This window comes from Hemicordylus capensis, chromosome 2, assembly GCF_027244095.1.
Source record: "Hemicordylus capensis ecotype Gifberg chromosome 2, rHemCap1.1.pri, whole genome shotgun sequence".
Classification (NCBI taxonomy): Eukaryota; Metazoa; Chordata; class Lepidosauria; order Squamata; family Cordylidae; genus Hemicordylus; species Hemicordylus capensis.
In genome coordinates, this window is record NC_069658.1 from 50,476,650 (window position 1) to 50,504,091 (window position 27,442).

Genomic DNA, 27,442 nt, shown 5'->3' on the forward strand with positions numbered 1-27,442 from the left:
GCAGGCAGCTTCTGTATTTGTTTCTACAGAGGGAGTAGCTAACAGATAGCCACTGGGCAGCCAGGATTCTAGCTGCAATATTTGAATTGCAAGGAAAACAACACACTAGACCTTCTATTATTGGAGGATCCCCTCAAATAAAGGTTCACATAATTACTGGTCCACACATAAAATGTATTTTGATGTCCACTTGTGCAAGGATTTGTAAACAAGCCAAGCCATAGTCGTTATGCAGTAAATTTTTGATAGTTTTTTTAGAGACCTCTGGAAGTCTCTTGACTGATCACTCCTTTTTACTATGTAATCAGGAGTTAAGACAATACGGTTTTTCATTTTTCACATATGGAGTGGATCTTTCTTTGTCTATTCAACAAATTATCTCTAGTTCAAGTCTTTAACTGTAAAGTGAATTCTTCAACATATTCAAAATAGTTTTATAAATAGTGCCTAAATCTCATTTGCAAAAGCTACAATTTAATGTTACAATGCGTTTTTTGACAGACAAACTTACCAACTGTGGGTGTATTTCCCGCACTTAATGAAGCAGATGATGATATTGAAGAGGAACTCTCTGCACGTGCCAAAGGAGCTGAAGGAGGTGGACTGGAACTGGAGGTCAAAGGAGGACTGAAAGGCCTTGGCTTAAAACAAAAATCAGAAGCATTAATATACACATTCAAATGGAGGTGGTTACAACTAGAAAGATAGCGGGCAATGATGCCAAAATATAATTCACCTACAATTTCATTAATTCCACTGAGTTTCCCTGTGGGTAGCTTTGGTCTGGAGGCTGGTCTTGGAGGAGGCACTAAGGTACCCACAGAAAGAGGGGTTGTTGGCCTAGCTGGAAGGAAACAACAAGATATCAGCATAATTGTACTTTAGAAGTAACTGAACATTGCTCCAAATATTGTGGCACAGGAGTTATTTGAAAACAAAATTAATTTAACAGCAATTTTAAGATGCTGATGACATGCAAGGTTGATTCAGCCTTCCATCCTTCCGAGGTCAGTAAAATGAGTACCCAGAATGTTGGGGGCAATATGCTAAATCATTGTAAACCGCTTAGAGAGCTTCGGCTATAGAGCGGTATATAAATGTAAGTGCTATTGCTATGCAAATCTATTTCTCCATGTCAACTTCATGACAAATGGCTTAGCTTCCCTAAATGCCTGCCTGGATTTGGGAATGGGGAGATGAGGGATAACAAATTGAAGCTGAATCCAGGCACTTATTGTGGGAGGATCGAAAGTAAGAAATGATTTTGATCTGCCTGTTCTGGATAGGCAGTTACACTTCCCCTGAAAGTACAGGTACATAGTCTGGGAGTACAACTCAGGTTGTACTCAGGTTGAGGAAGTGGCCAGGAATGCTTTTTATCAACTTTGACTGATATGCCACCTACGTCCATTTCCAACTGGTACACATTTTGGTAACATTCAGGCTTGACTACTGCAAAACATTCTACATTAGGCTGTCTTTGTACTTCATTCGAAAACTGCAATTGGTGCAGAATGCTGCAGCCAGGGTAGTTTCCAAGGTTAACCAAAGAGACCACATTACTCCCATTCTAAAAGAATTACACTGGCTGGTAATGATTTTCAGGGCAAAATACAAAGTCCTGGTTATTACCTTTAAAGCCCTGAAATGCTTGTGCCCAAGGTACTTAAGAGAGTGCCTTCTTCTTTATGAACATTGCTGACTATTAAGATTATTGGAGGAGGTCTGGTTGTAGTTGCCACTGGCTTATTTGATGGTAACCCAAAACTAGGTCTTCTTTAGGTCTGCCCCAGGACTTTGGAACATGTGCCCAAACAAAATTAGAACTTCCCCATCTCTGGTTGCTTTCAAGAAACTTCTGAAGACATATCTGCTTAACCTGCTCTTAGGAAGTTTTAAAGTTTACTTGTACTTATTTTTAAACTGCTTTAATTGATTTAATATTTTTAATTGCTTTTTATCTTTTAAATTTGTAAACCACCCAGAGATCAATTTATGGGGTGGTATAAACATGTGTGAAATAAATAAATAAATATAAATGATAGTAGGTGCCTACAGTTTGGATTCAAGCCATTAAAACTGCTGTACTAAAATACTGTTTAATGGTAAGGTTATCTACCATACCATTGGTGCTCTATAATCTTAACGAGAAGTAATAACACTACTCCTTATCACTACTAAAATGTTTGTCTAGAAATGACACAGATCATAAACTTGGACCAGTGATCTATAGCAAGTATCAAGTACAAAGATTAGTTTCCTTAGCTATATACTATTTGCATAATAAACTGACGGAAGCCTGTACTTGTTTCAAACTGATTTCCACCTATGAGTGCCTTTTATGTGTACTGCATCTGTTGTCCCACCGCATAACTCAATTGTTCTATGACTGGGCTTCTTTAGGTCTAAATCAACACCAAATGAAGTAATTTTACAAATTTATTGTAGGCTTTAATGGCTCTGAATGCCATTCCCTACGCTGTGAAAACCCTCAGTTATGCATTGAGTTTGCACAGGTGTAACTAACTGAACAAAGTCTAGTAAATGGTTTTGGTGACCTATCTGACAATGTTTTACGCACATATGCACAGAGACACATACCCATTTTACTGTACAGAAGTGAAAAAATTACCAGAGGTTCAATACATTTGTTTAATAAATCTACAAATACAGAAACACAGAGGATCTGATCCAAAGCTAAGATGCTGCATATTATTAGTCTGAGACAGCACGTGAGCATGCACATTCAAAATCTGCATTTCAAAACTAATGGGAACATGCATCCCCATCAACAAAATCTTTAAAACAGTCCTTTAGTGTTTTTAAGCAACAACTGAAAACATCTTTATAGAGAGGCTTTTTAATATCTTATCATCTGCTTTTATCTGGTAGGTTTATTAGTGTTTAGCTTTTCATTGATAATGGCAGGTTGCTTACCTGTAACTGGTTTTTCTAGTGGTCGTCTGTGCTCTCACATGAATGGGCTTTGCACCTGCGCTGAGACCATGTCTGGGTTTCTCCAAGCTGAAATTATTCCTGGCATTTTGGCAGAAGCCTCGCCCCAACTGGTGATGTGCACATGTACCTGGCTTTCCTCCTTCCATGCCTGAGTTTGTCAATCTAGAGAACTAGGGAGGTAAGGATGGGTGGGCGTGTACGAGCACAGATGACCACTAGAAGAACCAAAGATACAGGTAGGAAACCTGGTGTTCTTTGACATGGTCTCTGTGCTCTACATGAATGGGCACATAGCAAGCTGCACCCTGTGCATTACTTACCTAGAGGTGGGAGATTATGCAAAGAGCAACTGAAGAACAGCCATTCCAAAGGAAGCATCTCTGCGGGAGTGCACATCCAAGGCATGAAAGAGCGAAGTTGTGGCCAGAATTTGTCCAACAGAACTGACCATTTGAAAATGGTGGAGGCTGCTACTGCCCTGGCGGAATGGGCCTTGACAGAGGTGGGTATTTCTTTGTTGGTTAACTGGTAGCACCGTTTGATGGTCCTGAATGACCCAACAAGAAAGTCTGAGAGGAGACCTATTTGCCCCTGTTCGGGCTGCATGAGCAACTAATAAAAACTGTGATTGTCTCCAGTCTGAAGTGCAGTGCACATAAAACGCTCTGCAGACATCCAGAGTGCAGCGATGGTGGGTGGCATCGGTGGGGTTTGGGAAGAATATAGGTAAGGTGAGCAATTGGGAGCAGTGGAATAAAGACACTACTTTGGGAAGGAAGGTGGTGTCCGGGCAGAGCACCACTTTGTTATGGTGCCAGACCAGGTAAGGGGGATATATTCTTAGTGCTCGTAGTTTACCGACGCATCTTGCGGAAGCAATGGCGACCAATAAGGCTATTTTGCCAGAGAGTAGATCCAAAGAAGCCATTGCCAGGGGTTTGAAAGAGGGCCCCATATGGGAAGAAAGCACTAGCAAAAGGTCCCAGGTGGGTGTCATGACTGAGTCGTCTGGAAAGAGGTATGCTAAGCCCTTCAAGAAACATTTTATTGAGGAGTTGCAGAAATATGAGGGGGTGTTTGGAGGGGAGTTCACCACAATGGCTGCCAGATGGACTCTAAGGGAGAAAATATTTAATCTGGACTCCTTCAGGAATTACAGGTATGAGCAGTCTGCGGTGTGGACAGGTAGTGGGAGAAGTGTTTTTAGAACACAGAAACTCTAGGAAACATTTCCATTTATGCTGAAAGGATTTTAACGTTGTAGGTTTCCTTGCTGCTGTGAGGACACATTGCAGGTCCTGTGAGAAGGAAGGCAGATCCACCACACTATGAGGTGCAGCCTCTGGAGGACTGGATGATAGAGTCAACCAGACTGTTGAGTGAATAGGTGAGGAAATGCAGGGAGCTGAAGACGGCATGCTGAGGAGAGTTGAAGTGGGTGAGGAAACCATGGTTGCAGGGGCTCTTGCTGTATCTTGCAGAGAATCCTGGGGATGAGTGGGATGGGGGGAAACAGAAATGTCCCGTCTAGTTGAGGGTGAACGTGTCCCCTAGAAAGTGCCTGCCCCAATTGGTTATTCTGGCATGGTTTGGACTAACAGCTGGGTCTGTGTCAGTGGGTCTGGTGTGTTCTGGATGCAGGAATGGTGTGTACTGGTTTGTGATGGCGGAGACAGGAGTTCCTGCCTCTGGTTGACTTGATGTTGTTATGGGGGTAGCATCTCAGAGGAAAGGACCTGTGAACTGGCCCTGAAAGGATGGAGCAGTCAGTTTCATCATCTCAGTGATGAAAGGGATCGAGCCCATCTGAGCTGCTGATACTCCCACTGGTCCAGGTGGGAGTGTTGTGGCTGATGCTGGGGTCAACTCCTGGTTGAGGACTGGTGCCAGCTTTCACTGTGGAGCCCGGGGTCGTAGGCTTGATGGTACTGGTCTGTAGTGCAATAATCTCTGTAGTCCGGGCATTTGTCCCAGCTGGAATAATATAGATAGATAGATAGATAGATAGATAGATAGATAGATAGATAGATAGATAGATAGATGCAGTAGGTTTGATCTTGGCGAAAAGTGGCAGAAGCGCTTGATGGATGGGTTGGGATTGACCAAAAGGCTTTTTGTTTTGGGTTCAGGCAGCATTCTTCAAGTTCGGAGTGGTATTCTTCGATGTCTGAATAAGCCTCTATTTTGTAAGGCAGATCCTCCACCTGGAGCGCTTCTGATTTGGAATGGCTCTTGGGTTCAGAGCCAAGCTCTCCTGCTTCCGAGGGTGGATAAAAGGACTCCTTGGGTTGGGCTCAAAGGCCAGTGTGTGATGGTCCGGTGCTGATCGTGCCGAGCTGGACAAGTCGAGATGGTGTCCTCACTCAAGGGAGTGGTGTTGTGGTTGAGGACTGCAGTGTGGTGGGTTGCATTGTCACTTGCTTACTTTTCTTTTTCAGCTTCAGAATGGACTCTAGGTCCTGCGCCAAAGGTTTCCATTTAGGAGGCTTCGGTGGGGGTTGGTCTGCATGAACCGAGGCACCCGCAGGGCAGGGTCTCTTTCTTTTTCAACTTTGGCAGTATGGAAGGAGCTGTCGAGACCAATGCAATCGGGGTCATTTTCTGTGGCAGAAGCTCACAGTACTGAGGTGCTTGGTATTGAAGAAGGTTGGTGCAGAGTTGTGGGCTTGAAAAAGTGCTTGGACAGGTCCAATCTTTGGGTGTTGGTAGGCAGTCTGGTGGTAAGGGGCTGCAAGACAGAATGTGCTGGGGGAGAACTTGAGGTCGTGGGCTGAGGAATGCTGGCAGAATTGTCGGATCTAGCTTGCATGCCTGTGGCAGTTGACACCATCTGGGAAGATTTAAGTACCTGTTCCCAAAGCCACATGTGCAGGTGAGAGGTCCTGATTTTTCACACTTGTTCGGTGAACTTGGCACAGTAGATGCACTTGTTTACTTTGTGGGCCTCGCCAAGGCAGAAGAGGCAATGACTATGTCCATTCCATGCAGGGGTGTTTGGCTCCACAACTGACACACTTTTTAATTATGACCTTGCTGGCCATACGCAAGGTGGAGGATAGAATGAAGAGTTTGTCCCTCAGTTTTTTTTGGGGGGGGGGGGGGGAAGGTATGCGGAATAAAAAACACAAACTGAAAAAGAGAGAACTAACTAACCTAAGAACAGTAAGAAAGAGCTAATAAGAGAGAAAATGAGACAGAGGATTGTTTGTTTTTTTCTGGCAAAATAAGCCTGGACAATTCATGACTATGTCAATCTGTTGGTGGATGAAAAAAGACTGAAGGAAGCGGGAAGCCAGGCACATGCGCACATCACCAGGAGGGGTGGGGCTATCGATAAAATGGAGAGAATTTCAGCTTGGAGAAACTCCAACGTCGTCTCTGCGCAGGTGCAAAGCCCATTCGTTAAGAGCACAGAGACCACGTTGAAAAACTTTTTAATTCCAATTTTTAGAAACTGGTATTTTAACCTTGGTATTTTAACCTTTTAACCTTATTTTTTTTAATTGTATATTGTATATACAATTGTATGTTGTATCTATTTTATTAATCTAGCCCTGAGCACTGCACTGAAGGGGAGTGGTATTAATATTTTTAGTAAGAGCAACATAAAACACAGATGGAAATATTTTATCCAGATGTGCATCACAATGCGGACATGCACCTGCATGCAGACTATGTGTATAGTTCCTAATCCACTGAGGGAATCCAAAAGTGCAGAAGAAGAGGGTGAGACAAAGCAGTGAGGCCCCTCCAGTGACTGAGGTGGACCAACTGCCATAAGGCCCCTCCGTTTTGAGAACATTTCCCCTTTTCTTTTTTAAAAAGATTGTGAGCCCTTTGGGGACAGAATTATTTTTGAAAGGCTGTAAAATGCTCTGAGCTTATAGGATGGAGCAGATTATAAATCAATCAAGTGTCCATATGTCGATCTACCTTGCTGGCTTGGGACAATAAGACAGTACTTTTTAATCTCTTTCCCCTTTGTGCTAAAGCCTAATGGAGGAAGTAGCAGCTTCAAAGGGGATTTTCAACAGGAAAACAGTGTAAAGGGGAAAGGATTAATCTTCCCCCCTCTCTATAAGCTACAGTCCTGATCTGGATCAGGGCCCCACAGCTGCATAACCATTCAATTAATGTTAGCATTCTGAAATCATCTCTGACATTTTTCATTTAAAGCTTATATCTTCCCCATTTGTATATGAGTATCATTGTGCCCTGAAAATGGGGCTGCTCAATTCCCCCCCCCAACACACACTACCGCAGAAGCAGCAAGGGGGGGTGGGGAATGTACCAAAAGCAGACGGAAAGAGGCAGTCTTCTTTCCAAATATTTCCCTAAGAGAAGCACTGTCTACAAAAAGAATACAAGCTTTGATTCTTCTCTCTCTCTAGGTATTCACACTTTCCTTATCCACAAAGGCAAACACTGCTGCCCTGCTGATAGAAAAATAATATATTATTTGGGCTTTGAGATGCAATCTCTCATTGTTACAATGAACTGTTACAAGCAGGAGGTCACTTAGAGGAAAGTGAAGTACGTCTTATGTAGCATGTTTCAATATTATGAAAGTGGATAGAAATATGGCTTTATTTTTAGATGCATTCTTGTATCAAATTATGCAGGTTTCAGGTGCAGAGCAAATGGATATCGTTATATGGCTGAAACTGGTATGAAAATGTATCTTAAGCATGAATATTCCCTGCAAAAGGTTTGGGGGTTTTTTTGCTCTTGCTTTTACACACTTAAGAAATATCTGTTTTCCTTTCCAGTATTAGGGTATCCCTGTTTAGCCCAAGGAAGTTAGTGGGGCAGAAGGCAGGCAGAAGTTTACCTTTTGACTGAAACTTTCAAAAGTTTCAAAAGTTGGAACTTTCAACTTTTACCTTGCCATGTTCTGTACCAGAGACTGTGCTTGAGCTCATCAGAAGGTATTTTAAGAGGATTAAAGAAATCTAGTACACATGCATTTCAATGCATCAGCAAATTAGCCAAGTTTTACAGAATGCATGTTTCTTAATGTCTGACAAATTCCCATTACCTGAATTACAGATTGCATTTGCTGCAGAATCTTTAGCCAGGATACAGGAAGATACAGAACTTTTACATAAAGAAAGGGATTGTGCTAAATTGGATAGCAGGGGATGGGCGAGAAGATTATGAAGAGATTTAACACACTAGTCAGATTATGCACTGAGCAAAACACAAATTATCTACTTTAATTTGCAGTCTACTATCCTCCACATGTTGAATGGTACTTCAATCTGTCCCCAAATGCAAAGCATACTTGAATCTACATTGAAAGGTTATAGTTGCATATCATTGGTAGGTGAGAAGAACTAGATGCAAAAGAAAACACTGGAGAGCACACTATATTACAAAATATAGTACTGAATCCAAAAAGTGCCCTTCTGCAGGTGGTAGGTGTTTTCTACTCATGGAAGGACTAAACCTAAATCCTGTGCAAGAAACATGAAAATAAAAAGATGTTCTACTTGCACAAGCAAACATGAAAACTGCATAAAACCTACTTATTGTAGTACTTAAAGAACTCTTGTAGAAGCAAGAAAAAGCAAGAACACTAGCAGCTATTTTTCTTCTGCTCATAGTTCCATTCACATTTTTTTAAAAATCTAACTAATCGACTTTACCTCTGCCAGAGATGATTGGTTTTATGTAAAGGTAAAGTGTGCCGTCAAATTGATTTTGACTACTGGTGCCCACAGAGCCCTGAGGTTTTCTTTGGTAGAATACAGGAGGGGTTTACCACTGCCTCCTCCTGCACAGTCTAAGATGATGCCTTTCAGCATCTTCCTATATCGCTGCTGCCTGATAAAGTACCGGCAACCTTCTGCTTGTTGTTAGTTAATCATTTCCCCGCTGCACCACTTAAGGTGATTGGTTTTATGTACACATAGCTATTACCCAGTATCACATTTGCTAACAAGACTGCAGGCACAAATAAGCACACAATCAAGTATTCCAGTTTATTCAGAAGAATTTAAGTATGTGTAAATCTGTACACAGCTGTAAGTGAAAGTTTTCACAATTCTTTAACTCAAATATTTTGCAATCATTGTTAAGAGCTAATAAATATTTCTACAGAGAGACCAATATTGATAAGATTCTTGAAGTTCATCTTCTATACACACCTATTTTATTAGGAAAATCCCAAGTCGGCTATAAACTGACATCACTGCAATTATCTATAAAACTCATTTACATGGCATACCCATCAGTGAAATTTTACATTAAAATAGAAAAATGTGATCTTCAAACTTTCTAATAGTAAATTTTACCTGATGAGGATGAAGACATTGTTGAGGTTGAGGATGAGTCACCAGAATTTCTAAAGAGTGGATCCCATGCCAGGAGGTCATTGCTCCCCTTTCTATTTTTAAAGTTTGTCAGAAAATGAATAAATTATACATGTTTATAAACACATGTTTATAGCACTGAAACTACTTCAGCAACAGCTGAAGTTGAGCTTAATAGACATGTTTTCATGAAAACACATGTTACCTTATAATAGACTATTTCTTGTCTAAATGAGTCTCTCAGAATTATGACAAAATACCTGTAGTTATTTTAAAAATCTAAATAGTGATTTTAAAAACCCTCTTTTATATAGCTTTGAATCCAAAGAGATAGATAGTTCCATATATTGAACATTTGTTATACTGTGTATTGTTTGGCAAAAAAAGACCTAGTGATGCCTCTTCTGTGTTGTTCCAGGTTCCATGACTATTTTTTAAAATTCATTTCAAAATGACAGAATATATAAATACAAGTTAATTTGTAATAAATACAAGTTAAAATACTGAAGTAACATAATGTCACTGATAATTATATTTGAACAGTATATAAATAATGTCCATGTCAAACTAACCTTTTTATATTATTATTATTTATTTACACAGTCAGACTGGTCACTGTTTTATTGACTGGTTTGTTTTATCCAGACATCAAGTCCTTCCCAAGGACCTGGGATGGCTGAATTTTATTGTCAATTATTATTATTATTATTACATTTATATCCCGTTCTTCCTCCAAGGAGCCCAGAGTAGTATACTACATACTTGAGTTTCTCTTTCACAACAACCCTGTGAAGTAGGTTAGGCTGAGGGAAAAGTGACTGGCCCAGAGTCACCCAGATAGTTTCATGGCTGAAAGGGGATTTGAACTCGGGTCTCTCCGGTCCTAGTCCAGCACTCTAACCACTACACCATGCTGGCTCTCTTTTATCAAATATTAAATTATCAAATTTCAAGCTCTCTACAAAGTACTTAGAAAGACATATGGTTGAAGATTATCCTGTACTTTGCCATTCCATAACAATAAAAAGGCTCAGTTTTTAAATGAATCCTGTTTGTCTTCCTTCTCCAACCATATTTGTCAATTTCGCCATATTTATCATACAAACTCACACCCCAAATAGCCACCCTAATATTAACAGTGCATTTACTTTTATCTCCCACTTAAAAAGTATTTCCGTCCTGGCTGCTGTTAGAAGACTAAGCTCTGAGACAATGATAAACCTGTTTTGCAACTTTCTGTTTTGAAAATGTTATTTACTCTGACTCTCTCTTAGGATAGGATATACATTTAAATACAATATATATATAAGCTGCTAGCTTTCTCATTTAGCTTTTCTTATCAGGTAAGATTAAACAAGAACATCATTTCTGGAAGAAAAATCATGTACTGTTAATAAAGTTAATTTATTCTTTTCAACATTAGCTTGCAGCTAGGCTATTATTTTTTTATGGAATCTGGACTGATTCTGAGATAAGATGTTTTAACTTATGGATTACAGGAAAACGTTTGGCTTACAAAAGCAACATTAAGTGATTTATATTCATACTCTAATTAAAAGCAGATAAAATTTTACAAGTATCAGCTCCAATTCAGTGCAAAGATGTGGTACTACCCAACTTATACTAGAGGTGGTAACAGTTACATACAAATATGTATACAGTATATTTTAATAGGAGCACAATGCAATATAACAAAAAAGGGTGGGTGGATGCATGGAAAGCAGCCAGCAATGAAGAATGAACTGCTTTTAAAAACTGAGAAATTAATATTAGTCCCCAGATGCCCAAGCCTATGCAATAACATTCAAATCTGTAGACAGAGCAATCTGAAAAAATATATTGGGAGACTTTCAAATAAAAATAAAATGTCAAACGTGAAACTTACTCATTAGATGAAGCAGAAATCTTTGATTTTGTTAATTCTTCACCTAATGAAACAGATTGACGAAAACTGAAAGCTTTAATATTTAATTAACAAAATCAGCCAGCTTATATTTAAAAAGTATTATTCCAAATGGTAAACTGGCAAAACAAACACAGAAATGCAAAAGTGAAATGGACATGAATTATGATATGAATAACCTCTTTCTGCCATATTTTTCTGCTTATAAAAGGGGAATAAGCTTTGCAAAGTGCTGGCCTCTTAGAACTTTTGCTGAAATACAACAGTGTTTTATACTATTTTTCATCAAGAAAATAATAGATTATTGATCCTTGATGTATTATAGAAAATGTGATTTATAATTTAGCATGTGAGCACAAAATGGTAAATTAATTCTTTGAATTCTAGTCACTAATAGTAGTGAACTTTATTTAAAAAGCTAAATTAATAGCACCACCCCATGAAATTTGTTTTACATATTAAAAACACAAATATAGAAATAAATTTTATAAAGGAATTCCACATGTAGAACATCACTTGCTACAGATCCTCTTACTCATGGAATGGAGAGAAATTCCAAATTAGCAGGAGTTGTGTCAGATGAGCTCTAACAAAATGTATTGCATCTTCTGTCACTCATTATTTGCCTAATAGGGCAAATACAAGCTTTTGTGTGTCTATTGGGTGGGCAATCAAATAAATAAAGTTTGTTAGGGTGGAAGGGGTTAACTCCCTCTCCTCCTGTGCTGCTGGTTCAGTCCAAATGCTGCCCTTCTTGTGGTTGCTTTTACATATATTTAAGGACATTAGAGTTCTGATCACAAATCCCTAAGATTTCATCTAGTTTGGCCCTAAAGGAACTTCATGTTGCTCACCTTTAACTGGGGTTCTTCTAGTGGTCATCTGTCCAGTCACACAGATGGGATATGTGCCTTCATGAGGAATAGTTCGGAACCTTCCAAGCTTTCTTATCTCTCTCTCCACATCAGTGGCTAGGCTCCTCCTCCTCTGTGCCAAGGTCACGTGCTCCGCACCCTCCTCCTCAGTTCTAGAGTCTGCCGTCACACAGTTCTGCTGGGAGGGTGTGTGACTGGACAGATGACCACTAGAAGAACTCCAGTTATAGATAAGCAGCTTGAAGTTCTTCTGAGTGGTCTCTGTCCATCACACAGATGGGCGCATCTTAAGCTCCTGTACAGCAGAGGAGGGAAGCAGAGCCCAGAGACCAGGATGGAAGAAAAAACAGGGAATCCAGTGACATAAATAACTCTAAGTAGAACAGAGTACACTGTAACGCCTGGTGCCAAACAAACTCTTTATTGAACCAGAAAAATCCCTGCAACAGCACAAACACATTATTGGAACAGAGCCTGCAAAACTGACTTTCCAAAGGCCAAGTCATTACGAGCCCGGACATCTAGAGCATAATGATTTATAAAGGTCGTAGTTGAAGACCAGGTCGCTGCTTGACAGATGGCGTCCAATGAAAGTCCCCGATCAAAGGCCGTGGATGTGGCTACAGCCCTGGTCAAATGGGCCCTCGGTTTTACAGGGGGGCGGGGCTAATCCAGATACCTGATACACTAGCTTTATAGTGTGTACTATCCAAACCGAGCTAGACTGGGAAGATGCTCTCTGGCTTTTCTGTGGTGTACCGTAAGTCACAAACAACGATGTGGGCAACCTGAAGGATGCTGTATGCTGAATGTAGAAGTCCAGGGTATGCCATCTGCGCTCTGCCTCTGAAGTCGGGTTTGGAAAGAATACACGTAAGGAAATGTCCTGTGAAAACATGAAACAACGTTCGGTAGTAAGGAAACATCTACCCTCAGGACAACCTTCTCCTTCTGGAATCTTAAGTAAGGTGGGTCAGAGCGGAGGGATCTCAGCTCTCCCACCCAACATGCAGATGTGATCGCAACTAGAAGCACAGTCTTTAGAGTCAACAAATGGAGGTCACAAGTTGCCATGGGCTCAAAGGGTTTTCCTATGAGTGCTAACAAAAAATGTGGTAAATCCCATGACGGGGCAACAGGTGGCTCGTCTGGGTGAAGTTAAGTCAGCCTCTTCAAGAATTGTTTAACTTCCTGCATTGCAAACAGAGATGGAGACGAGAGTGGAGTAATCTAAAAGGCGGATATGGCTGCCAAATGGACCCTAACCAAGGATAATGAAAGTCCTGATTTCTTGAGTTGCAATAAGTGGAACAGGATAACCGGCAACAAAACCTTGGCCGGGTCACCTGCACCAAGAGTCCCTATGTATCCCGTGAAGCGTTTCCACTTTGCTTTGTAAAAAGTCAGAGTGGAGGATTTCCTACTAGCTGAGAAGACTGCTGTCAATTCTTCAAGCCAGGTAGCTAGATTCTCCATGCTGTCAAGCGAAGTCTCTGTACATCCGGATGGAGGAGCCTTCCTTTTTGCTGTGAAAGAAGTGCTGGGAACAGAGCAAGCCATAGGAAATGTCTCTTGGATAGTTGTAGTAGTCACAGAAACCAAGGGTAATGTGGCCACCATGGCGCTATCAATATGCCATTTGTGCCCTCCTTCTCTAATTTCTGCAGAACCCTGGGTAGTAGGGGCACAGGAGGAAACAGGTAGGCAAACGTGCTTGATCAACTGCCTGCTAGGGCATTGAGTCCTTCCCCACACCTGCTCTGGAGTATTATTATTATTATTATTATTATTATTATTATTATTATTATTATTACATTTGTATCCCGCTCTTCCTCAAAGGAGCCCAGAGCAGTGTACAACATACTTGAGTTTCTCTTTCACAACAACCCTGTGAAGTAGGTTAGGCTGAGAGAGATGTGACTGGCCCAGAGTCACCCAGGACACTGGAAATTTTGGTTGCTGGTAAACAAGTCTATGTGGGGTTCCCCCCATCTCTGAAAGATCTTGTGAAGTACACCCTTGTGTAATTTCCATTCACGGGAGAGCGACTGCATTCTGCTCAAGCTGTCTGCCAACGTGTTGTTGAGGCCCTTGATATGCACAGCTGATGGTAGATGTGATGATGAAGTGCCAAATGCCAGAGTTCCAGCGACAAAGTCATGAGGGTGCGAGACCCTGTCCCACCCTGCCCATTTACATAGGCCTTTGCTGTGGTATTGTTGGTGATAACTTGTACATGCCAGCCTGAAACCTCTGACAGGAAGCCTCATAGAGCCTTGAAAACAGCTAGTAGTTCCAAGTAGTTCATATGATGCCCTAACACCACTGTGGAACAGTGACCAGGTGAAGTCCTTTTAGGTGAGCCCCCCAGCTGTCTTCGGAGGCATCCATAGTGACATGCACTTGAGGGCTCGGTGCATTGAATGGCGTGGACTGAAGGAGAATCCTTCACACCGTCCACCAAGCCAAGGCCACTTGAATGTGGGTCAGGAGAACCAACAGTCTGGAATTGCAATGTCTGGCTGGATGAAAGGCATCGAGGAATCAGCGCTGCAACAGTCTCATATGCAGTCTGGGTGTTGGTAGAACTGCATCAGTGGAAGCCATGAGGCTCAACATTCATTGAATCTGGTGTGCCGAATGAGTTTTTGAGTTGCATAGATGGTAGGCCAAGTCCATGATGTGCTGAACACGATCTTCCGGCAAACTCACGGTAGCTGCAACAGAGTAGAATAAAAACCCCAAGAACTTTATCTGACGCACAGGAGTCAGCTGTGATTTCTTGTAATGTACTCTTAGACTCAACTGACCTAGGAGAGAGATGGTATTTTGAAGGTCTTTTTGAAGATGGGCTGGAGAGCTTGTTGCCAGGAGTCAATCATCCAAGTACAGGAAAAAAATGAATTCCTCTTTCTTGTAAGTGACCCACCACATCCATGCACTTTGTGAATACCCTCAGGGCTGAGGATAGACCAAAGGGCATGGCTTTGAAATGGAATGCGTCTGAGCCAACCTGGAAGTGTAAGAACCTTCTGTGTTGAGGACAGATAGAGATATGATTATGGATATGAACCACATGCCTTCTGCAAGAAGAGCCATGATGTCGGTGACTGTCAGCATCCTGAAATGCCTGTATTTCACATAGGAGTTGAGGAGCCTCAAGTCCAAAATGGGTCTTAGTCCCCTATCCTGCTTTGGTATTGTACAGTATGGGAAGAAGAGTCCATCCAATACATGGGATGACACTGGTTCTATAGCTTCTTTTTGCAACAGTTTCGATCTCCTCTTGTAGGAGAGGGTTTGGGGCCATTATTCTCCTTCAGGAATAATGAGGCTGCTCTACAAATTCTATTGCATAGCCTAGCCGGATGATGGTAAGGACCCAAGCATCTGATGTAATGTGCCTCAACTGAGGTACAGCCTCAAACATATCCCAATCCAAGGGTAGTCAGGCTCTCTTGTGGAAAGAAGCAGACTTGGAGTTGGAGGAAGGCCGCTTCTTGTACTGTGAGTTGTACTGAGAGTAGCGGGATCTACTGAATCTTGAACCTGAAGATGAGGATAAAATCATGGATTTTGCAGTTTTCCTCAGCTTCTGGACGCACTCTATGGTCTCATCCATTTGAGTCCCCCAAAAAGCCAATCCATCAAAAGGTAAGTCCTCTATACACATCCTTGCCTCGAGATTTAAGCCTGAAGAATGCAGCCAAGTGTGGCGATGGAGGGAGATAGACCCTGACAGCCCTCTGTCTACACAATCTGTGGAGTGGTGAGAGGTATGTAGAAGTTATTTTCTCAACTTGCAGCCCTCCTGTTGAAGGCAAAGGATGGAGTCCCTCTCTGCTGGTAGAAGAGTTTCAAGATGTTGAGAAAGCCTTTCCCTCAGCATGTGATTGTAGCAAGCCATACATGCTTGATAGTTTGCAATTTTGATTTGAGATCCAACTAGAGTATATATGCTTTCCCACAGAATCCAGCTTTCACCTCTCTCCATCCATTGGGGTGGACAAGATTCTGTTCTTGGATTTGGATTGTGCTGCTTCAACAACAATTGAATTAGGAACAGGATGTTTATGTAAAAAGGAACAGTTCTTTTTTCCAACCTTATAGAAATTTTCTATCTTCCTAGAAGTAGGGGGAACTGATGATGGCTTATCCCAGACACTTTGCGTGATCTCAAGCAGTACTAGGTTCATGGGTTGCTATAGAGTTTTGTGAGTTCTCTTCTATCACATCAAAGAATGAGTTAGAGGATGTTTTGACCTCCTCCTGGAGCTGTAAACCTAAGGATACTGCCATCTTTTTTCACCACTTGTGCTGAAAAAGATCTCAGGTCCTCTGATGGAGGTGGTGGTATGGTGTCTTCCACTAAGCCCTGATGTTCAGACCCTGTGACATCCTCCTGGGAGGAGGTGGTGTCTGATCTGCTCTCAGAGCTTGACTCTAAGTCCGTAGACTCCAGAATCTTTTGAGGAGGTACAGGTGTTACATTCTCAATGGGTGGTACTGTGAGAGTTTGTTCCACCACTGAGTTTGGGGGAACCGGGTGTGGAATCTCCCGTCTGGATTCAATCAGGTTAGGTGTCACTGTATGGATCTGTATAGGTGGCAATGGAGCAGGAGCACATTCCACAGGGGCACGGTTCTGGGATCTCTTGTGCTGGCCAACTGATAGCTCCTTGTCATGGTGATAATACATTCTATAGGGAGGCGATGGGAAGCTCCTTCTGGGGTAGTAAGATCTGGTAGCAGACATGTACCTTGGGGACCTGGATATGGATCTATATGATCCACTAGTACGTGCCCACTGAACGTCCTCCAGAATATAGCGCTGTCTCCTGCGCCCAAAGGATGGTGGCGAGGACCCCTATGATACTCATAGTGCTCGCTGTCATCTTCTCTAGCATCAGAAGAAAAGGTGCTTTCCTCTTCATCTAGAGCGATGTAAGGGTAATTTAATGGAGTGGTAGGGTGAAAGAGGGGAGTCACCCATACACCTTGGAGCCCTATGGAGGGAGTAGTCCCTGGCTCCTGAACCTTCTGAGTGCCAGGACTCCTCTTCCGACTCCCTCTCCCTCTCACCTTGGTACTGGTATTCTGACCTGCTTGCTGACTCAGACCGGTTCCGGTACTCTATCAAGTGCCTCAAGTCAATTTTGGGGCTGTGCTCAGCCAGTAAGGACGGGCTGGTCTGACCCCCACAAAGCAGCGTCTCCATGGAAAGCAGCCGGTCAGATGGAATACTGGGTGGGGGCACCAAGCCCAACGTCGAAGGTTTGCAGCGCTTCTCCTTGGCGACTGCCTTAGAAGGCTCTCCATCAGGTGCATGAGGCTCGAGTCCGAAGGAGCTCCCTGCGCATGCATAGCACTTGCAGGAGAGGGAGCCTTCAGCAGCCAATCTGCTTTCAGCGCCTTCTGCTTTGGAGCCCCTTCCTTCTGAGGCAGCAATGCCTTCTTCTCCTTTTGCCGCTTTTGCAGCTGGGCATGTGCCCCGGAACTGAGGTTTGGGGGGTGCAGATCCTCGCTGGGAGCAATCAAAGTTGGCACCATGGGCATTGGAGTGGGCTGTCCTGGAGCTGACTGTGCAGGCAGAAACTGCAGCATTGCAGGCAGAGCGTTCAGGGAGGCAGAGGGAGTCCCAGGCAGAGTCCCAGGCCTCAGCTGTGTGACAGACATCTCATTAGCCTCAGCAACGTTCCTGGTAGACGAATTCTGTGAAGAACGCTCCATGGCTACGGGGGCTGACAGGGCACGCTCCCACAGAGAAAGGTGTAACCTGGAAGCTCTGTTTCATCGAGCTTGACGGGTAATGTTTTGACAGTGGGCACAAGCCGAAGCTATGTGCAATTCCCCCAAACAAAATAAGCATAAATTATGCCTGTCCGTGGAGAGTATGGCAGATCGGCACTGAGAACAGTGTTCAAACGTTACCTTGCCGGCCATGCACTGGGGAAGTAGCGGCAACCATACCCACCTTGAGGGGGATGGGGGTGGAAAGAAACCCTTGTCTTTTTTTCCTCCCCCCCCCAAACGTGATATAAATGAAAGGCACAAAATTGATAGAAAGATATATATAGATAGAGATAATATGAAGAGAGAATAAAAGAGAAAAACAAATAAGTAATGAATTTGAAAGCTCACAAGGTTTCCCTCAAGTGATTCTTTGGCGGACGAAAAAGAACTGAGGAGGAGAGTGCAGAGCATATGATCTAGACGCAGAGGGGGAGGAGCCTAGCCACTGATATGGAGAAAAAGATAAGAAAGCTTGGAAGGTTCCAAACGATTCTTCACATAAGTGCGAAGCCCATCTGTGTGATGAACAGAGACCACTCAGAAGAGCAGTAACTACTACAGAGGAGCTGAATCTGACCTGTAAGCATGTTAATTCTAATTTTAAACCAAAACCATGGTGGTTTTTTTACACACACACACACACACACACACACACACATACACACACACACACACACACACACACACACACACACACACACTCTTTTGAATGTGCAGGCTTCCTTCATATCCTATGTATATGTTGTTGCAATGACGACAGGTTCTTCCAATAATAACTACAAACGATAAATCTCAAATTCTACAAGATTGTTGGGAAGATCAATGGGCCAAAGCCTTAAAAGTTCTTTGCATACAAGCAGTGCTGTAAAAGTGACTAAATTATAATTAACCAGAGGAGAAACCCTGTTCCTAAAGTCAACCCAAGCATTAAAGCTGTAACACTACATTTAATGTCAGAATCGTCAAGTCCCATTAAAGTAATCTAATATCATATACAGCCACTTCATTAGTCAATATTTTATTATGAATATGCATATTTTGGACCATATGCCACAAACATAGTAAGCTTTTGCAACTGCTTCTTATGGGGAGTAAGAAAGATAAAATAACTTTTTGATTATCCAGATAACCCATCATATATCCATATCTATATCATTATTTGCCAGAAAAAACAGGTTGCTTACCTGTAACGGATGATCTGAGAGTGATCCATTGTCATTCATAAGCCTGGGTTTTTCATCTGTGCAGGACCTTGCAGGTGGATTCTACAGGTTCCCCATGGCGCTGCATAGCACATCCATTATTTTGGCTATTAGGCGCCATCTTATTCTGTTCCTGAACAACAGCCCAGCAGGATGATCTCTATAATTCTTTGAAGTACAGATAAGTTTATTTTCATATATTGGTGTGTGTGTGTGTGTAAGATGTATTATGCAATCTTTAGCTTCCTGCATCGGGGAGGATGAGAGGGTCTTATGAATGTCAACAGATCACTCCTAGATCATCAGTTACAGGTAAGCAACCAGTTTAACTGGATCATGATCTGTTGCCATTCTGAGCCAGCGTGGTGTAGTGGCTACAGTGCTGGACTAAGACCAGGGAGACCCAAGTTCAAAGCCCCATTCAGCCATGAAACTAGCTGGGTGACTCTGGGCCAGTCACTTCTCTCTCAGCCTAACCTACTTCACAGGGTTGTTGTGAGGAGAAACCCAAGTATGTAGTACACTGCTCTGGGCTCCTTGGAGGATGAGCGGGATATTAAACAAACAAGCAAGCAAGCAAGCAAGCAAGCAAGCAAGCAAGCAAGCAAGCAAGCAAGCCTGGGTGATTAATGAGCTCTCCCCAGGAGGAGGGGTGCAGGAAGCTATTGCAAAATTCTCTTCAAGACACTCCTCTCAAAGTTTGCTTCTGCTTCGGAGAGAAGATCAAGAGCATAATGTTTCAAGTAGCAGCTGTACAAATATCACTTCTCCATATTCCAGACAAATATGCTGCAGACGTGGCATAGGCCCTGGTAGAGTGGGTGAAAAGGGCAAAAAAAGATCCCTGAAGAAAGTGGGCAGCACTGTGTATTGATTTATATGAAAGTCAGAAACTATCTTTGGATGAAATGTAGGGTCCATGTGCAGAAGAACCTTGTCAGGGTAAAATCTTTTATAAAGTAAAGTGTGCCATTGAGTTGGTGTCAACTCCTGGTGACCACAGAGCCCTGTATGTCTGTTCTCTGAGCCGTCAACTCACTAACCCTTTTGGCAGTGGATATTGCCACAATAAAAGTGGTCTTAAGGGCAAACAGTTTCAAAGAGATAGTTGAGAGGGGCTCAAAAGGCTTTTCAGTCAGAGCAGCTAATACTAAGGACAAACTCCATTGTTCTTTTAGGTCCAGCATTACAAGCCATTCTTGGTGAAGAAGCGGAAGTATCCCTTGCAACATTATCATTCGAAATTTCCTGACATGGACAAACTTGTTAAGCCAGCCGAAGTCCATAATGGGCCGGATTCCCCCATCCCACTTCAGTATTTTGAAGTAGCAGGAGTATAAGCTATCCCTTTGACATGTCCACTGCACAGAGGCAATGGCCCATTTCTCCAATAGAACCTTCTCTTCTTCCATCAACATTGCCGAGGCAGATGTGTACTTTATGCCTGTAAAGACTGGCAGGGTCTTGAACTCTGTCACATAGCCTGTATTGATTATGCATAAGACCCAACATTTGGATATTATGTGGTGCCATGCAGATGCATAGCTTGCCAACTTGATGGAACAGTGGCAGTTAGGGAGGGCGGCAGTGGACAGATCTATAGATCAAAGATGCAGTTACAATTGATCATGAGGTTTTGAATGGGACCCTTGGGAATTCCTAGATTTAGACCTGTAGGATTTACGCTGGAGTTTCTGATATGGTTTGTGGAATTCCTTGTGCTCAGATGTCTTATATTTAGGTTGTCTCCGATTATAAGGATAAAACCAAAAAGTCGTGTAGGATCTAGAAGTGGTTGTGAAGGGTTTTGCCATAAATTTAGACTTCTTTAATTTCTCCATCATGGAATCATTATCACTGAAAAGGCCCTTGCCATCAAATGGCAAACCCTCTATTTTATCTTTCATGTCCTGTTGAAAACTCAGGAGGGCAGCCACACATCCTTGTGGATAGATATTGCTGTAGTCATAATTCTAGATTCAGTTTCTGCTAAATGCCTAGCAGTACTGTTGGTGTGTCACAGATGTGGATTTTGAGTAGGCATCCACAAAGCACCTCTTAAATTCCTCTGGTGTCAAAGTGTTATGGTCCTGAAATAGATTATCCCACAGGGAATGATTGTACTTGGCCATAATTAGCAATCTTGACAGGCAAGCTGTTGAACAGGCTTTTTGACCCATCACATCAAGCTTGATTGATTAAGTGCCATCAAGTCGGTGTCGACTCTTAGCGACCACATAGATAAATTCTCTCCAGAATGATCTGTCTTCAGGTTCCATTGTCTTTAAGGTCTCTCAGTGGTGCATTCATTGCTGTCGTAATTGAGTCCATCCACCTTGTTGCTGGTTGTCCTCTTTCCTTCAACTTTTCCCAGCATTATGGACTTCTCAAGGGAGCCGGGTTTTCGCATAATGTGTCCAAAGTATAATAGTTTGAGCCTGGTCATTTGTGCCTTGAGTGAAAATTCTGGATTGATAAGTTTTATGATCCATTTGTTTGTTTTCCTGCCTGTCCATGGTATCCTCAAATGTCTTCTCCAGCACCAAAGTTCAAAAGCGTTAATGCTTTTGCTACCTTGCTTCTTCGAAGTCCAGCTTTCGCATCCACAGAGTGTCACAGGAAAAACCACTGTCCGAATTATTCTAATCTTTGTAGGTATAGACACTTCATGGCATCTAAATATCCTTTCCAAGGCCTTTACTGCAACCCTACCAAGTGCTAGTCTGTGGCGTATTTCTTGACTGCTGGATCCTTTACTGTTGATGGTCGATCCTAAAAGGCAGAAGCTATCCACCACTTCAATGTCTTCATTATCAATTCTGAGGCCAGTTGCTGTACCTGTTGTCATTAGTTTAGTCTTCTTTACATTTAGTCATAGTCCCATTTTCCCACTGTGCTCCTTGACTTTCATTACTAGAGCTTGCAGATCATCCACATTCTCAGCTCAGAATGGTGTCATCAGCATAGAGCAGGTTATTGATGTTTCTTCCTCCAACTTTAAAACCATGCTCATCTTCTTCCAATCCAGCTTCTCTCAGTATATGCTCAGCATATAAATTGAATAAAGAGGGAGAAAGTAAACAGCCTTGTCTTACTTCTTTAATGATCTGGAAAGACAGGTTGCTCACCTGTAACTGATGATCTGGTAGAGATCCGTCGATATCCATAAGAATGGGTTCTGCGCCTGCGCAGGATCCCCGCAGTATCCATGCCTGAACTCGTCGAAGCGCCCAAGCCACGCCGCCACGCTGCTGCGTGCTATATAAGGCGCGGCTGAGGCGCGTAGTCCCTCAGTTCTTGGATGACCGCCGTGGAGGATGATCATAATTTTTTTTTTTTTACAGGTAAGTTCATCTATGAAAAAGCAAGAATATCCGAAGAGGATAGAGGCCACACACCTGTACGCACATAGAAGTAGCACTACTGCAGAGGGAAAGGTCGGGAGGGTCTTATGGATATCGACGGATCTCTACCAGATCATCAGTTACAGGTGAGCAACCTGTCTATCTGGTTCGAGATCCGTCGATGCCCATAAGAATGGGTGTTTAGCAAGCTCCATTAGGAGGAGGGAGCAGTAGTCAAAATAACACCTGTTTTAAAACACTTCTCCCAAAGATAGCCTCTACCACAGAGCGTACATCTATGGCGTAGTGTTTAACAAAGGGAGACTCTGAAGACCAAGTCGTGGCCTTACAGATATCCCTGAATGAGACCCCAGAGAGGTGTGCAGCGGAAGAAGCCTCAGCCCTGGTAGAGTGGGCTTTAATGGCTTCTGGAGGTGATTTGCCTTGTAGATGATATGTCAGGAGAATAAGTTCCACCAACCATCTGGATAATCTTTGTCTTGAAATTGGGGATCCTTTGCTTGGCCCCTTATAGGATATGAATAGGCGAGTAGACAGTCTGAAGGGTTTTGTGCGGTCCATGTAGTACAGGAGGGCACGACGTACATCCAGAGCATGTAACGAGCGCTCCAGAGCAGAAGTAGGGCTCCCGAAGAATGCAGGCAAGATGAACAACAGAAGCCAGTCCAAGTCAGATAGAGCCAGGGAAGTCCGAAATTTCCAGTCCGAGTCAGGAGGATAGATGAACAACAGAGGAACTAGTAAAGATGAAGAGGCACAGACTGCAGGTCCAGGACACAAGGCGGTCGGAAAAGAACTGAGGGACTACACGCCTCAGCCGCGCCTTATATAGCACGCAGCAGCATGGGGGCGTGGCTTGGGCGCTTCAACGAGCTCAGGCATGGATACCGCGGGGATCCTGCGCAGGCGCAGAACCCATTCTTATGGGCATCGATGGATCTCGAACCAGATCCACTCTGTTTCACCATGTTCTTTCTGGACTGTGGTTTCCTGTCCTGTGTATAGGTTTCTCGAGAACAATGAGATGTTCTGGGACACTCACTTTCCTAAGGGTATTCCACAACTTGATATGGTTGACGCAATCAAAGGCTTTTCTGTAGTCAATAAAGCACATATTGCCTTCTTTTTGGTAATTTTTGGCTCTCTCAATTATCCAGCGTGCATCAGCAATGATGTCTCTTGTTCCTCGGGCTTTTCTGAAACCAGCTTGAACATCCGGCATTTCCCTTTCCATTTAGGGCTCTAATATATGTTGGATGATCTTGAGAATTCTTTTGCTAGCATGTGAAATTGTGCAATGGTTTGCACAATCTGTTAAGTCTCCTTTCTTTGGTATGGGTATGTAAAACTGATCTCTTCCAATCTGCTGGCCACTGTTGTTCTCCAGATTTACTGGCATAGTTTGGTTCACATCAAGCTTGCACACCTCTTTATCAGCCGGTGTTGAATGGTGATGGCCAAAGAGGTAGTAAAATCAATGACCAAGGAATTCGGAGAAGGGTGTTGTAATACATATTTTCTTCTTGCACGCTATAGAGACTCTTCAGCCATTTTGAGTCAACATTTGAAGGACTTACCAGGCAGACTGTGCTGCTTTAGAGAAAACTGGCAGCCTAGGTAAAATATACTACTACTAAGACAAATATTTATATACCGCTCTTCAAGCAAAGTTCTCAAAGCGGTTTACATAGAAAAATAAATAATACATAAATAAGATGGCCTGCTGTCTCCAAAGGGCTCACAGTCTAAAAAGAAACATAAGGCAGATACCATCAACAGCCACTGCAATAATCCTGTGCTGGGGTTGGATAGGGCCAGTTGCTCTCCCTCTGCTAAATATAAGAAAAGCAGGAAAAGATGTCTCTGTTTCATTAGCAGGGCTATGCTGACTGGGAGATTGTTATAAAATCACAGACCAGATCTTTAAATTCTGTGGCTTTCTTTTTAATCTCAAATCCTAAGGCCCCTGCCATTTCAGCAACTTGTAGATGATAAGCTTTAAGCTCTTCATTTGGGGAGCTAGAAGGTGTAGGTTGTACATCCAGTGATGGAGCAGATGAATGCTCTGTAGAAGCAGACTTGCCAGCAGTCGATATGGAGTCTTCATTTTCCTCATCTGATGAGGGTTGATCTACTGTCTGAGTTACCAGTAGAGGAGGGACCTCAGTAGGAGCAGGTGCCAGTGTCAGATTAATAGTAGGCATAGAATGGGTTTGAGTAACATTGAGAACAGCATATGTCTGAGTGCCAGCAGTAGCATATGCCCTCCTAGCAACTGGGAAGGTAGACGGTAGAGGCACACAAGCGACTTGAGGTAACATAGTCCAAACAATGCCTTCACTTATATTCCATAACTTATATTCATAGTAATCATAAGGGAGACCAGGGGATTCAGTATTGCGGAAACAACGTGCATCCTCCCAACCACCTTCTGATAACAGGCCTTGACAAACAGTGTACTCCCTTGTTGACTTCCATGGGTTAGAACACGCACAAAAAGCAACTAAGTGACCGGTGGATGGTTGTGTAGCTGAGGTTCACAATGGAACCTGAATTGCCCGAGAAGCACTTGTGGGCATTTAACGTGGGGACACTGATGGGGTCTTAGGCACCGTTACTGACACTTCCTCAACATCTGGAGGGAACACTGGTGAGCACTGTAAGATATTCCCCTTAAGAGACAGGGTCACCCTGGGAAGAGCACTTGCATGCAGAAGGTTCTAAGTTCCCTCCCCGGCATCTTCAAGATAGGGCTGAGAGAGACTCCTACCTGCAACCTTGGAGAAGCTGCTGCTAGTCTGTGTAGACAATACTGAGCTAGCTGGACTGATGCTGACTCGGTATATGGCAGCTGCCTATGTTCCTATCTGTGTCCTCATCCAAGCGTTGGCTTATAAAACCTTTGAAACTGGATGTGGATAGTGTACTCTCATTTGAACTAAGTAGAGACAACAGGGACTGCGCTGTTGAAGCATCCAAGCTGACCCCCAAAACCACCTTGAGGTAGACTGGTGAGCGCCCTGGAGAACGTGGCTCACAATGTCGAGAAGTTTCCTTCCTTGGTATCAACGGAGACTAATGAGGAGTTGGCGCAGGTGAAAGTGATCTCAAACACTCTCCCAATACTGAATGTACTCCCAATACCAAAGAAGGATGTTTGGGTGTTGATACAGATAGCAAGGAAAGCGGTCGAGTAGGCTCAGAGACCGATATAGTACCTAGAGACCTGTCAGGGGAGCGATTGTCTCCCAATGCTAATCCCAATGTCAACAGGGAAGCAAATCAATGTTGAAGCTCCATCGGGGATGGAGCAGCTACATTTGATTCAGTCAAGCTCCGATCCAGATGCCTCTTCAAGGTGGGAGCATCATGGTCCTCATCCAAAGCTTTACATTTCTTCTCCCATAAGCATAAACATAAGGACTCTCTTGGCAGGTCAACAGGCGGCTTAAAAACATGTTCTGATGCTGTGACTGAACTTCTAGATGTCAAGGGTTTAGACTGCATAGGTGCAGCGGCCCTCAACATCGATCTCAATATTGATGGTGAAGTTGACGGAGATTGTGGCATCAGGGTTGGTGGCCTCAACGTGTCCTCGTACAATGCCACACGAAGTCTAAGTGTTCTATTCTTAAATATTTGACGTTAAAAAGAAGTGTAAATTTTGCAAGCCGAGGTATTGTGGTGTCCCCTAAAACATAAAATGTAAAATTTGTGGCCGTCTCTAGATGCCACAATATGCACACTTCTTAAAAGTCTTTTAAATGTCCATTAAGAACCACAATAAATCCAAAGTCAACAAATCCGATGTCCAAATGACAGAATAGTAAAAAAAACCCAGCCCAAGTCAATTCCAGTAATATATAACTCCCTTTCTGAACTCAGAGAACTGAACCAATCTGAGGAGCTGCAGCCACTGAGGTGTGTACACTTTGGCAGTTGGAAAGGAACTGATAAGATGGCACCTATCCGCCAAAATAATGGACGCACTATGACCGCGGGGCGGACTGCAGCACCACAAGCAGTGTGGCGAATCCACCCATGAGGTCCTGCACAGGCGCAGAACCCAGGCTTATGAATGGCAATGGATCACAATCCGGATCCCCTGATCATTCAGGCACATTTTCAAAAATTGGTTGTTAAGTCCAATATAAAATCTAAAGAAATATCTGATGACAAAGAGTTCACACTTACTAGATGAGTTCCTGTTCATTTGTGCCTAAATGAAAAATAAAGTAAACAGTGCTTAGTGAATACATATTTGCTTTTTAATCAAGGGTGATGGTTAAGCTGGAGACAATTATTAAAGTGAAACTATCAGTTTTAAAATCAGTAAAATGTGATGAAACTGGTAAGGTCAGATAGCAACATAAGGGGTAGAACTTGGGGAACTCAGGTTTGGAGCAAATATTATAGGTGGTGTAATTAACAGAAGATTGCTTCAAGCATGCAGGCTGCTTGAAACTGCTGCACTTTGGAACATTGTAATTGTGGCTTCCTGTGTTCCAAAGTGCAGCCTTATACCGAGTCAGACCATTGGTTCATTTAGCTCACTATTGTTTACACTGACTGGCTCTCCAAGGTTTCAAGCAGGAGTCTTTCCCAGCCTACCTCTCCTCCATGCTGTATTGATCAGGCTGAAAGCTGGCAAGATAGGGCTGAGAGAGACTTCTGCCTGCAACCTTGGAGAAACTGTTGCAAGTCAGGGTAGACAATACTGAGCTAAATAAAGGAAAGTCTGCCATGGTGTTGACTCCTGGTGACCACAGAGCCCTGTGGTTGTCTTTGGTAGAATACAGGAAGGGGTTACCATTGCCATCTCCTGCACAGTAGGAGATGATGCCTTTCAGCATCTTCCCATATCGCTGCCACCTGATATAGGTGTTTCCCATAGTCTGGGAAACATACCAGTGGGGATTCAAACCGGTGACCTCTGGCTTGCTAGTCATCATTTCCCTGTTGTGCCATTAGATGAACCAATAGTCTGACTCGGTATAAGGCAGCTTCCTATGTAATTTGGGACTGGCAAAAC

At 43.0% G+C, this 27,442-nt stretch overlaps 1 protein-coding gene across 2 annotated transcripts in view; it reads right to left on the reverse strand.

The window, feature by feature from the left end:
- Positions 1-27,442, reverse strand: part of FCHO2 (FCH and mu domain containing endocytic adaptor 2) — a 140,675-nt gene that overhangs the window by 25,840 nt on the left and 87,393 nt on the right. For both annotated transcript variants that reach the window (XM_053297568.1, XM_053297569.1), the window contains exons 15-19: positions 26,605-26,629; positions 11,158-11,200; positions 9,255-9,346; positions 741-844; positions 512-641 (exon numbers count right to left, since the gene is read on the reverse strand). In XM_053297568.1, coding sequence (XP_053153543.1) covers positions 512-641; positions 741-844; positions 9,255-9,346; positions 11,158-11,200; positions 26,605-26,629 — 394 coding nt within the window. The remainder of the gene's footprint in view (positions 1-511; positions 642-740; positions 845-9,254; positions 9,347-11,157; positions 11,201-26,604; positions 26,630-27,442) is intronic.